Below are 12751 nucleotides of genomic sequence, written 5' to 3'. Positions count from 1 at the left end.
ACCACAGAGCCTAGGACTTGCCAATCAGAAGGTTGGTGGTTCGAATCCCCATGACAGGGTATGCTCCCGTTGCTCGGTCCCTGCTCCTGCCAACCTAGCAGTCTGAAAGCACGTCAAAGTGAAAGTAGATAAATAGGTACCACTGTGGCGGGAAGGTAAACAGCGTTTCCGTGCGCTGCATGCTTAGTCATGCTGGCCACATGACCTGGAAGCTGTACATCGGCTCCCTCGGCCAATAAAGCGAGATGAGCGCCGCAAAGAGTGTGTCACGACTGGACCTAATGGTCAGGGGTCCCTTTACCTTTACCTCCGGGGAATAAAGACAGAGAGAGAGGCCATGTTTTCTTTGTTCTGTTCAGTTTGATTTAATTTGGAATACATTAGGCTTAGATGTTACTCCTCACAGCTGAGGAGTTTTGAACTCTGCTCATTGTGTGCTCATGTCTCTGGATATGGACCACATCAGCGTGACGGGAGACCGGAGTGAAGAATCGCAGACAACGCTGCCTTGCGGGGAGGCACCAGGCCTCAGCGTTATCACCTAACAATCCCAACCCTAATCCTACAGGAAAAGAAGTATGCATTCTTTGTTTTTGTATAACACAATAGCGCCATCTTCTCAGAAACATTCCTCATTTTCACACAGGAGCGAATACCTCTGAAGTTGCCACCTTCTGCTTTTCACACAGTTGCTAAGCTCTGAAAAGTTTACAGCAGAAGGTGATCTGCGGCCAAAGGAAAACCACCACTACCCATCAACTTAAAAAGTGCTCTCGGCTAATTTTATATGAATACAAAAAAGTGCAAAAATGACTAGGAATCTGGCTGCAGCTTGTAAAGTGCTCTGCAATAGTTATTGTGGTGTCTTAGATTTTTAGAGATGAGGGGGTCCAAGAAGATCATTGGCATCTACAAAGCTTTGTGCTCTTGGCAAGCACTAGATCAACTGATTGGCGGCACTCGCAAAGCCCCACACCTTTGATTTCAAACCATGTGAACCAATGATACTGCTTTACATAAAAGCTTTACATAAAAGAATGACTGGAGGGCAGCCTGACCCACAGGGGTTGGGGGGATGTCTGTTCTCGATACGATACGATAATCTTTATTGTCATTTCCTGGGTGCGCACTATCCTGCACTATCCCTGCAGCTTTCTTATGACACCTGATTTGATCCAAGGTGGGAAGAGTGCATCCAATTATTCTCTCCATGTATAAAGTGCACTTTTAAACACGTTCTAATAAGTATTTCCATCCCCGCCCATCTGACGGCGTGGCTTCAGCCGACACACCACACCATCCAATGGCATCAGTGTTCCTGTGTCCTGAATCTTAAAGCTCTGAGGTGGGACCAGCTGGAATTCAAACCGCTGCAGGAACTTGGCCATCACCACTTTAGCCTCCATCTGTTATAAGCAAACAAAACCAAAATAGAATAGTGAGCTCAGTGTGTTTAATTTTGTTGCATTTTCATCCTGTCCTTCCAAGTGACTCTGCATGACATTCATGGGGTCCCTTCAAAAACCCTTCTCCCCAGGTGGTCAATAAGGGAAGCTTACCAGCTAATACTGACTGCCACCACCTACTGAGAGCAGCAAGGCTCTCCCCCTTGCTCAAATTAGTGCTCAAATATATCTATACAGTGGTACCTTGGGTTAAGTACTTAATTCATTCCGGAGGTCCATTCTTAACCTGAAATGGTTCTTAACCTGAAGCACCACTTTAGCTAATGGGGCCTCCTGCTGCCGCCAGAGCACGATTTCTGTTCTCACCCTGAAGCAAAGTTCTTAATCTGAAGCACTATTTCTGGGTTAGCGGAGTGTAACTTGAAGCGTATGTAACCTGGGGTACCACTGTATATTCTCTGGACACATGGGGTAAGAGAACACTTGCCTTGGAATCCTCCTGGACCACAATACAGAGAGTTAAACCTGAAATAAGGATGCAACCGGCAGCCCCAATCCAGTATAGTGGTACCTTGGTTCTCAAACGCCTTGGTACTCAAACACCTTGGTTCCCAAATGCCAAAAACCTGGAAGTAAGTGTTCTGGTTTTCAAATGTTTTTTGGAAGCCAAACATCCAATGTGGCTGCCGGGTATTGTTTCCGGGGCGCCTGCACCAATCAGAAGCTGTGCCTTGGTTTTTGAACATTTTGGAAGTCAAACGGACTTCCACAACTGATTAAGTTTGGTGCTGCTTTTTTTTAAAGGCTTTTTCGGTTGATTTGTTTTTGTGCCTGTGTGGAACCCAGTTCACCTACTGACTGATTGATTGTATGACTGCGGAAATGGATAAAAAAAACCCCCACCCCCCAAATCCAAACAGTAACTATCATCAGTGCAGGTAAGAAAAAATAATCATTTTTATTTCTATCATCTACAATACTGTCTTGTTTATTTTATAGTTCAGTACATTGATTACACTGGGCAACAATTTTTTGCTTTTTGAATGTTGTCTAGATTTCTACAACTGATTTAGGGTATTTTTGCACTGCTGAATCAGGAAATGGCATCCGTTTCTCTCCATAAGGTCAGGTTTACTGTAAACTGAATGGTGGGCATTGATAAAGGTAAGTACACATAAATTGCATGTTGCTTCACCATTTTTCAAACTTCAGGGCTTGAACTTCCGTTTCTTGGAACTCCTGGAATGCTCAGCGGCAGGGAGGTCTCTCTTCAGAGTCCAACAGTAGTCAGCCATCATGACTGCATCCCAGCGACCCTGATACCTGGTCTCCATCCCTTTCATGTCCTGATGGAATCTCTCCCCCTGCTCGTCACTCATTGAACCCAAGTTCTCAGGAAACCGGTCCATATGTGAAAATAGGTAGTGCATCTTGACGCTCATGTTGCAGCCCAGGTTTCTGAAAGCAGTCAGTATGTTGTTGACAAGTTCTGCATAGTTTCTGGCCTTATTGTTGCCAAGAAAGTTCTTCACTACCAGAACAAATGCCTTCCACGCTTCCAGTTCCACTTTGTTCATTGAGTTTCCGAACTCTGGATCTCTGATGAGCTGATGGATCTGAGGACTGTCAAAGATGCCAGCTTTCAACTTCTCCATGGTCAATCCTAGAAAAGCCTGGCACAAGTAAGTGAAGCAGTCACCATCCTTGTCCAGAGCCTTGGTGAACTGCTTGATTAAGCCGAGCTTGATGTGCAGCGGTGGGAAGAGTATTCTGTCTCTGTCCACCAGAGGGTCGTTGATGACGTTCCTTTTTTTGCAAGGCACCAATTCCTCCCACACAGGCCAGTCCTCCTTCGTGTAATGCTGAGCACGGTCCCTACTATCCCACATGCACAGAAAACATGGGTACTTGGTGAAGCCAGACTGTTGTCCCAACAAAAAGTCCACCATCTTCAGGTCAACACAAATAAACCACTTATGCTGATCATAACCAATTTTCTACAGCACATACTTAGAATCATAGAATCATAGAATCATAGAGTTGGAAGAGACCACAAGGGCCATCGAGTCCAACCCCCTGCCAAGCAGGAAACACCATCAGAGCACTCCTGACATATGGTTGTCAAGCCTCTGCTTAAAGACCTCCAAAGTAGGAGACTCCACCACACTCCTTGGCAGCAAATTCCACTGTCGAACAGCTCTTACTGTCAGGAAGTTCTTCCTAATGTTTAGGTGGAATCTTCTTTCTTGTAGTTTGGATCCATTGCTCCGTGTCCGCTTCTCTGGAGCAGCAGAAAACAACCTTTCTCCCTCCTCTATGTGACATCCTTTTATATATTTGAACATGGCTATCATATCACCCCTTAACCTCCTCTTCTCCAGGCTAAACATGCCCAGCTCCCTTAGCCGTTCCTCATAAGGCATCGTTTCCAGGCCTTTGACCATTTTGGTTGCCCTCCTCTGGACACGTTCCAGTTTGTCAGTGTCCTTCTTGAATTGTGGTGCCCAGAACTGGACACAGTACTCCAGGTGTGGTCTGACCAGAGCAGAATACAGTGGCACTATTACTTCCCTTGATCTAGATGCTATACTCCTATTGATGCAGCCCAGGATTGCATTGGCTCTTTTAGCTGCCGCGTCACACTGTTGGCTCATGTCAAGTTTGTGGTCAACCAAGACTCCTAGATCCTTTTCACATGTACTGCTCTCAAGCCAGGTGTCACCCATCTTGTATTTGTGCCTCTCATTTTTTTTGCCCAAGTGCAATACTTTACATTTCTCCCTGTTAAAATTCATTTTGTTTGTTTTTGCCCAGTTCTCTAATCTGTCAAGGTCGTTTTGAAGTGTGATCCTGTCCTCTGGGGTGTTAGCCACCCCTCCCAGTTTGGTGTCATCTGCAAATTTGATCAGGATGCCCTTGAGTCCATCATCCAAGTCGTTGATAAAGATGTTGAATAAGACCGGGCCCAAGACAGAACCCTGTGGCACCCCACTAGTCACTCTTCTCCAGGATGAAGAGGAACCATTGATGAGCACCCTTTGGGTTCGGTCAGTCAGCCAGTTACAAATCCACTGAGTGGTAGCAGAGTCAAGACCGCATTTTACCAGCTTCTTTACAAGAATATCATGGGGCACCTTGTCAAATGCCTTGCTGAAATCAAGATAGGCTATATCCACTGAGTTCCCTTCATCTACCAGGCTTGTAATTCTGTCAAAAAATGAGATCAGGTTAGTCTGACATGACTTATTTTTCAGAAATCCATGCTGACTATTGGTGATCACAGCATTCCTTTCTAGGTGCTCACAGACTGTTTGCTTAATGATCTGCTCCAGAATCTTCCCTGCTATTGATGTCAGACTGACTGGGCGGTAATTATTTGGGTCCTCTCTTTTCCCCTTTTTGAAAATAGGGACAACATTTGCCCTCCTCCAGTCTGCCGGGACTTCGCCTGTTCTCCAGGATTTCTCGAAGATGACTGCCAGTGGTTCTGAGATCACATCTGCCAGTTCTTTTAATACTCTTGGATGCAGTTCATCTGGCCCTGGAGACTTGAATACATCTAAACTAGCCAAATATTCTTGTACTGTCTCCTTAGTTATTCTGGGCTGTGTTTCCTTTGCTGAATCATTTGCTCCAAATTCTTCAGGTCGGGCATTGTTTTCTTTATCGGAGAAGACTGAGGCAAAGAAGGCATTGAGGAGTTCAGCCCTTTCTGTGTCCCCTGTTTGCATTTCACCATCTTCTCCTCTGAGTGACCCCACTGTTTCTTTGTTCTTCCTTTTGCTATGAACATACCCATAAAAGCCTTTTTTGTTGCTTTTAACCTCTCTAGCAAGCCTGAGTTCATTCTGTGCTTTAGCTTTTCTGACTTTGTGTCTACACGTTCTGGCTATTTGTTTGAATTCCTCTTTGGTGGTTTCCCCCCTTTTCCATTTTTTGTACACATCCTTTTTTAATCTTAATTCAGTTAAAAGTTCTTTAGATAGCCACCCTGGCTTCTTTAGGCACCTTCCATGTTTCCGTCTCATTGGTATTGCCTGACGTTGTGCTTTTACTATCTCCCTCTTAACAAACTCCCAGCCATCATGAACTCCCTTTCCTTTTAGTATTGCTGTCCATGGGATCTCACCCAGCACTTCCCTAAGTTTTATGAAGTCGGCTTTCTTAAAGTCAAGAAATTGAGTCCTAGTATGCTTGGCTGCTCCTTTCCGCTGTATAGTAAACTTCAGAAGAGCATGATCACTCGCGCCTAATGATCCTTCTACTTCTACCCCACTAACCAGGTCATCAACATTGGTTAGGACCAGATCTAAAATGGCTGTTCCTCTTGTTGCTTCTCCCACTTTCTGGACAATGAAGTTGTCTGCAAGGCCAGTGAGGAATCTGTTTGACCTTATGCTCTTGGCTGAGTTTGACGTCCAACAAATATCCGGGTAATTGAAGTCCCCCATTACTACTATCTCCCTTCCTTTTGCATGCTTGGCCATCTGTTCCAGGAAGGCATCATCTATGTCCTCCGTTTGGCTTGGGGATCTATAGTAAACTCCCACAATGAGGTCTCTGTTATTCTTCTCTCCCTTAATTTTGACCCAAATGCTCTCACATTGGCTTTGAGGTTCTAAATCTTGGATCTCTTCACAGGTATACACATCCCTGACATATAACGCCACTCCTCCTCCTTTCTTGTCTGGTCTGTTTCTCTGAAATAGATTGTATCCCCCCATTATTACATTCCAATCGTGGGACTTATCCCACCAGGTTTCAGTGATGCCTATTATGTCATATTTAGTTTGCTGTACCAAGAGCTCAAGCTCATCTTGTTTATTTCCCATGCTTTGCGCATTAGTGTACAGACATTGAAGTCCATTAATCATTCCCCCGTGTCTCTTATTTAAGGATTTTTTCCTCCCACCACTAGGTCCGCGTGCTGTTTGCTCCATTTGGTCTATGACATTTGGATGATCATCTTCATTAATTGATAGACTCCTACCTTCAGGAGCACTGTCTCCCTCCCCCACATTAGTCAGTTTAAAGCCCTCCTGATGAGGTTTCTGAGATTTTTGGCAAAAACATTCCTCCCAACCGTTGTGAGGTGCAGCCCATCACTTGCCAGAAGTCCATCTTCAAGAAACTGCAGTCCGTGATCTAAGAATCCAAACCGTTCCTGTTTACACCATTTGCGAAGCCAGCTGTTCACTTCCACTATTTTCCCCTCTCTCCCTGGGCCACGTCGTTCAACTGGGAGGACAGACGAGATGACAATTTGTGCATTTAGTTGCTTCAATTTCCTGCCGAGAGCCTCGTAGTCTCTTTTGATCTTCTGGAGGCTATTGCTTGCAGTGTCATTGGTTCCCACATGAACCAAGAGGAAGGGGTATTTGTCAGTGGGTTTTATGATTGCTTGCAGTCGTTCAGTTACATCTTGGATCTTAGCCCCGGGGAGACAGTACACTTCCCGAGACATCTTGTCAGGCCCACAGATCACTGCTTCTGTTCCCCTCAGTAGGGAATCCCCTATCACCACTACACGCCTCCTCTTGGGTTTGGTCGGGGTTCTTCCGTGAGCTGTCCGTTCCAAGGTCGCCTGCACATTCCCTGAGGACTGACTTTGCTGCTCGTCTTCATATACCTGATCGACTGTAATGAGGGAGAGATCCTCAAATGGAGTCTGCTCTTCGTCTTCCATGCTAGGGGAGAGGACCTCAAAGCGATTGTGTATTTCTAAACAATCAGAGTGAACCCTGGGCCTCCTACTTCTTTGAGTCACGTTTCTCCATATATCTGGCTCCTGTGTTGATGAACTAGCCTCCTTCTCAGGGGAGTCCCCTGTCTCCTCCTTGGTGGGGACGGTGTGCTCTGTTGCTTCCAAGAAGAGCTCCAGCTCTCTAATTCTTTGGAGCGTAGCTACACGTTCCTCCAGTTGCTGGACTTTGTCTTTTAAAAGGGCAATCAACATGCAATTGCTGCAGGTGAAGCTGCCTGCAACCTTTGGCAAGATGGCAAACATTGCGCAGGAATCGCAGGCGACTGCAGCTGTTCCCTCCCCTTCCATCTTGAGATCGTGTTGTTGGGGGTGGCTACAGAGGTCCTCCATCATAAAAAGCTTGAAGACAGGACAAATAACTTCGCCCACAAAAAAAAAACCTAGGTCTCCCCCAACAAACGTTTGAGACTAGCTCCCCTAAATCTAAAAGATGGATATAACTGCGCGCGCCGCTAGGCGCGCGCCGCTGCCCTACAAACTCTGATAAGCTCCTCCCACAGCTAATCCCCTGCCTCAACAGAAACCCTGCCCCCTCTGACCTTTACACAGGGAAAACAGCTAATCAGCCACAAGAAACACACACACACAAGAAAACCCTTTTTGCTCCTTCTTCAACTGCTGCCCTACAAACTCTGAGAAGCTCCTCCCACAGCTAATCCCCTGCCTCAACAGAAACCCTGCCCCCTCTGACCTTTACACAGGGAAAACAGCTAATCAGCCACAAGAAACACACACACACAAGAAAACCCTTTTTGCTCCTTCTTCAACTGCTGCCCTACAAACTCTGATAAGCTCCTCCCACAGCTAATCCCCTGCCTCAACAGAAACCCTGCCCCCTCTGACCTTTGCACAGGGAGAACAGCTAATCAGCCACAAGAAACACACACACACAAGAAAACCCTTTTTGCTCCTTCTTCAACTGCTGCCCTACAAACTCTGATAAGCTCCTCCCACAGCTAATCCCCTGCCTCAACAGAAACCCTGCCCCCTCTGACCTTTACACAGGGAAAACAGCTAATCAGCCACAAGAAACACACACACACAAGAAAACCCTTTTTGCTCCTTCTTCAACTGCTGCCCTACAAACTCCTTCTTCAACTGCTGCCCTACTTCACCGCTTCATAGTTCTTCAAGTTCCCTCAAGTGAACCAGGGGTATAGAGGCAAACTGGTTGCCATTGTGTAGCAGAACACATTTCAGTGATCGCTTGCTGCTGTCAATGAACAGTCTCCAATCTTTGGGTTCGTACTGAGGCACTCCAAGCTTGAGCAGAAGCTGCACAATATCTGCACAGTACACCAAGTCCTTCTCTTCCGAGAAAAAACGGAGGTACTCTTGATGCCTGTTGCGGAAGAAGCTGATGCGAGCACTGTCAGAGAGGAGGTTTTTTTCCTTCAATATGGATGCCAACAGTTCGGCAGAGTCCTTTGACAAGCTGAGGTCGTGAACTAGATCATTCAACTCCTTTTGGGAAAATGGATGTGGAGCATCATCTTCAAGAACCACTTCTTCTTCTTCATGTCCTTCAACACTGGAGGCATCTTCGTCACTAATGTCAGGAAGTTCTCCGAAGATAGGCACTGGAATTTCAACACAATGAGCTACAGGACAATGTGCTGATTGAAGATCAGGATTAACTTAGTTTTGATCCCCCAACTTTATGCTTTACCGCACCAGTTTATGGAAGATTTCGAGGTTTTATGACTTCAAACTGATCCCTTTTCAACATAATCACCCAGAACTATTGGACCTGAATACTTCTTGTCATTAAAATAATCATTTCCAATCAAAACAATTATTCGACATGGCATTTTACCCCCACCAACTTCTTCTAAAATGCTCCACACAAGCGTACATGTGAACAAAAGCGTAAAAAAACGACATGTGGCCATAGCTCAAAAACTTGACCTGATTGAGCAAAACCAATGTGATTTTTGGATTCAGCACATCAGATTCATCCTAAATCAACTGAAAAAATGCAGACAACAGATTTGTTGTTGACCAGTGTTATTGCTTTCATTTTATGGATCAATGGTCTCATTAGTAAAATTCATGTTAAATTGCTGTTTTAGGGCTTGTTTTTAAAAGTCTGGAACAGATTAATCCATTTTGCATTACTTTCTATGGGAAAACGCGCCTTGGTTTTGGAATGCTTTGGTTTTGGACTGGACTTCCAGAACGGATTAGGTTTGAGAACCAAGGTACTCTCTGCACTGTTGACCACCTGATGTCATGTGATGCCTAACAATTCAACTTCAGGAAGGAAGGACCAGGAACACGCTCTAAGCACACTCTGAATTCTTTCTTTACAATGCCAGCTGGATTCCTTAATACCTTATATCTCTTTCCCCATCTCTGAGATTTTCAGGACAGTCTCTGTTAGTGGTTTCCCATGGCTCAGATGCAAAGCTTGTATCCAGTGTGCAGTCAGTGTTGTGGGCCCAATTCTGTGGCCCTGCATCCTAAGCTGAGATCAGACATGCCTCCTCCTCCTCCTCCTTCTGCATCAGTGGGTGTTTTAAGCAAGTTGTGCCATGTCGACTTTCTGAATGTGTTTTTAACCTGTGATTTTTGTTTTGAACACTTGTGTTATTTTGATGGATTGATAGTTTTATTGTTGGTAGTGGAAAACCACTTTGTGACCATTTGTGGTGAAAAGCAGTGTACAGTGGTACCTCGGGTTACAAACACCTCGGGTTACAAACACTTCAGGTTACAGACTCCGCTAACCCGGAAGTAGTACCTCGGGTTAAGAACTTTACCTCAGGATAACAACAGAAATCGGGCTCTGGCGGCACGGCAGCAGCGGGAGGTCCCATTAGCTAAAGTGGTACCTCAGGTTAAGAATGGTGTCAGGGGTTCAGGAGCGGAGGCGAGGGCAAGGGAGGAAACAGAGAGCGAGGGGGAGGAGTCCGAAGAGAAAATGAGTGATGACGACGACCCAAGATCTCCGAGTCTTTCCAGTGAATCAGAAGATTCACAGAAAGGAGCGCCAGTGGCCAGAGCAAGGGGGGAGCCTAGGGGGACACCCCAGGAAGAAGGGTCCAGAGGGGGCTCAGAGGGCAGCAGTTGGAAATCGGGGCCAGCGTCACCAACAGAGCGCAGTGGAGAGGAAGGGCGCCAGGTATCGAGCTCTGGCAGCTCGCAGCAGGGGGGAGGGCATGAGTCAGGAGTGGCCACACCTCCATCGGGGAGCGAAGAAACGGTTAAGCGGAAAGTGGAAGGTTGGGCGCGCGCGCCAAGTTCAAATGCACAGGAAGGTGGCGCAGTAAGCAGCCCGGAAAGGGAGCCAGGTCCTAAAGCCCGACGCAAGGAGACAGAAGGGTCCGGGGGGTCCGCGTCAGAAGAGTCCAGGAAGGAAGAGACCGCGGGGGGCAGAGGGACCCAGAGAAGAACGGTCAGGCGGAAAAGGTGGAGTAAGGCTAGGGTATTAAGCTGGTGTACAGGGGGCAGAGACTCAGACGGAGCTTCGCCGGTCTAACCCATAAGACGTAGAGCTGCACGCAGCAGCTTGAGAATGGAAACTGTAACTCAATAAAGACTTTTATAAAGTGAACGCTGGCTAGCGTGATCCTCTGTGAGCTAGGATCTGGAAGCAGCTCTGACAAATGGTTTCAGGTTAAGAACGGACCTCCGGAACGAATTAAGTTCGTAACCAGAGGTAAAGGTAAAGGTAAAGGGTCCCCTGACCATTAGATCCAGTCGTGACTGACTCTGGGGTTGCGGCACTCATATCGCTTTATTGGCCAAGGGAGCTGGCATACAGCTTCCGGGGTCATGTGGCCAGCATGACTAAGCCGCTTCTGGCAAAACTGAGCAGTGCACGGAAACGCCGTTTACCTTCCCGCCGGAGCGGTACCTATTTATCTACTTGCACTTTGATGTGCTTTCGAACTGCTAGGTTGGCAGGAGCTGGGACTGAGCAACGGGAGCTCACTCCGTCACAGGGATTCGAACCGCCGACCTTCTGATCGGCAAGTCCTAGGCTCTGTGGTTTAACCCACAGCGCCACCCGCATCCCACTGTATAAATAAATTGGAAAAAAGGTTTTTAAAAATGCATTTGAATTAAAGCTGTGGTTGCAAAGATTACTGAGAAAAATGGAGCATGTATTTAGTGGAAATTCTACCTGATTCTAAGCGTTCTGGAGAACATGAAACCATGCCACTATTTCGTGACATTTTTGTTGATCCTAATAAAGGTATTGACCACTTTTACTTATGGACCAGCATGGCTATTGTTGCTTTTTAAAATGTAAGGTGACATTCATCATATCATCTCAACTTGAAAAAGCACTCACTGTTTCTGTGGAATCTTAACCCTACCATTTCTTGTTTTCATTTAACATTGTATACTTGTTATTGATGGTTTAAACATTAAATACCCCACATCTTTAGCACATAGGTGCTTGCAGGACCTTCTAAAAATAAAAAGCAAACCTAATATGTTTTGTTCAAATGTGGGGGGGGGGATGGTAACTGCACAATTAACACGTCTGATTTGTCTCAGTTATCATTCCCCCAAAATTGCCAAGTTTAGGTGTATAATCACCACAAGGTTGTCCTTATAACGAAACCTACCAATACCCAATTATGCGCTAACACAATTTCCCACAAAGTAAGATGTCACTGTATTATTATTATTATTATTATTATTATTGCTTCCCACAACTGTAGCATGTTTAATTAATAAGGCATTTTGCAATCCAAATTAAATGGGAGCCTTTCCTAGAGCATATTTCAAGAGCTCCTTCAATTTACACAATTTTGTACTGTACACAGTTTCTTGTTTTAAGAAGTCCTTAGATCCCTACATTGCTCACACCCATTTCCCAGTATATTGCTATTTCCTCATTGGTTACACCCTGATTGCACAAATCCCAAACCACAGTGACTATGAAGTTCCTAGACTGAGTACATCGCTCCCAGAGCGCATGCCAGATTGAAGACACTGCTCACTCTTAAAGACTACATGTGCATGTCTGCCACCAGCTACTTGTTCAGACTTGAAAATGGTGAAAAGACAATTGTAAATCTGTGTAACCAAAATTCCTTGGTTGAAAGTGCACTCAGAGATGACAGATATCACTGGTCAGGTGTCACCTTCAATTACCTTTACTGAGTACCTTTGAAGGCCCAAACCAAGGGGTTTTTGTTTGTTTTTTGGATTAAAAAAAGTTATATTTTTGATTGTTGCAGCACATTTTAATCCAAGGGCCTAATTCCTTTTTGGTTAACTTATAAGGGGGTGCTAGCCTTGTAAGGGAGCAGGGCCAGAGGAATGCACCTTTGACACCCATTTTCACCCTCCATTTGGGCAAGCAAGATGCATGACCACACTTCAGTGACCAATTCTAGCCAATCAAAAGCATTTGAGGGTGGTGAGTAGCAAGGTCAGAGAGTGGTTTCACCTGGGTAGCCTTCAAGGGTTAGATAGAAGGGCTTGATGGGCTGCATTCAGCTCTTGGATCTGAGGTCCCCCATCCACATGTTAAAACCATAGTTTAGGATGACCAGAACGAGTCTAAGTAGGCCTTGAACTCACATGCTCCCTTCTCTTCTCCATCAGTTTGGAAGCTTCC

At 45.7% G+C, this 12751-nt stretch overlaps 1 protein-coding gene across 4 annotated transcripts in view; it reads right to left on the bottom strand.

The window, feature by feature from the left end:
• LOC308586418 (cholesterol 24-hydroxylase-like) overlaps nt 1-12751 on the bottom strand; it is a 44859-nt gene that overhangs the window by 9095 nt on the left and 23013 nt on the right. Inside the window, exons 15-16 of one of the 4 annotated variants that reach the window (XM_081193067.1) lie at nt 1225-1406; nt 256-1051 (exon numbers count right to left, since the gene is read on the bottom strand). In XM_081193067.1, the coding sequence (XP_081049193.1) occupies nt 1239-1406 (168 nt within the window). In that variant the 3' untranslated portion in view covers nt 256-1051; nt 1225-1238. Of the gene's footprint in view, nt 1-255; nt 1407-12751 lie in introns of those variants that run through there. The other 3 variants (XR_014007851.1, XM_081193066.1, XM_081193068.1) reach the window with 3 other exon arrangements.

The sequence above is a fragment of the Podarcis bocagei genome, assembly GCF_964188305.1.
Source record: "Podarcis bocagei genome assembly, chromosome: 1".
NCBI classification, from domain to species: domain Eukaryota; kingdom Metazoa; phylum Chordata; class Lepidosauria; order Squamata; family Lacertidae; genus Podarcis; species Podarcis bocagei.
Note: the sequence above shows the minus strand (reverse complement) of the source record. Positions and strands in the feature narration are given on the sequence as shown.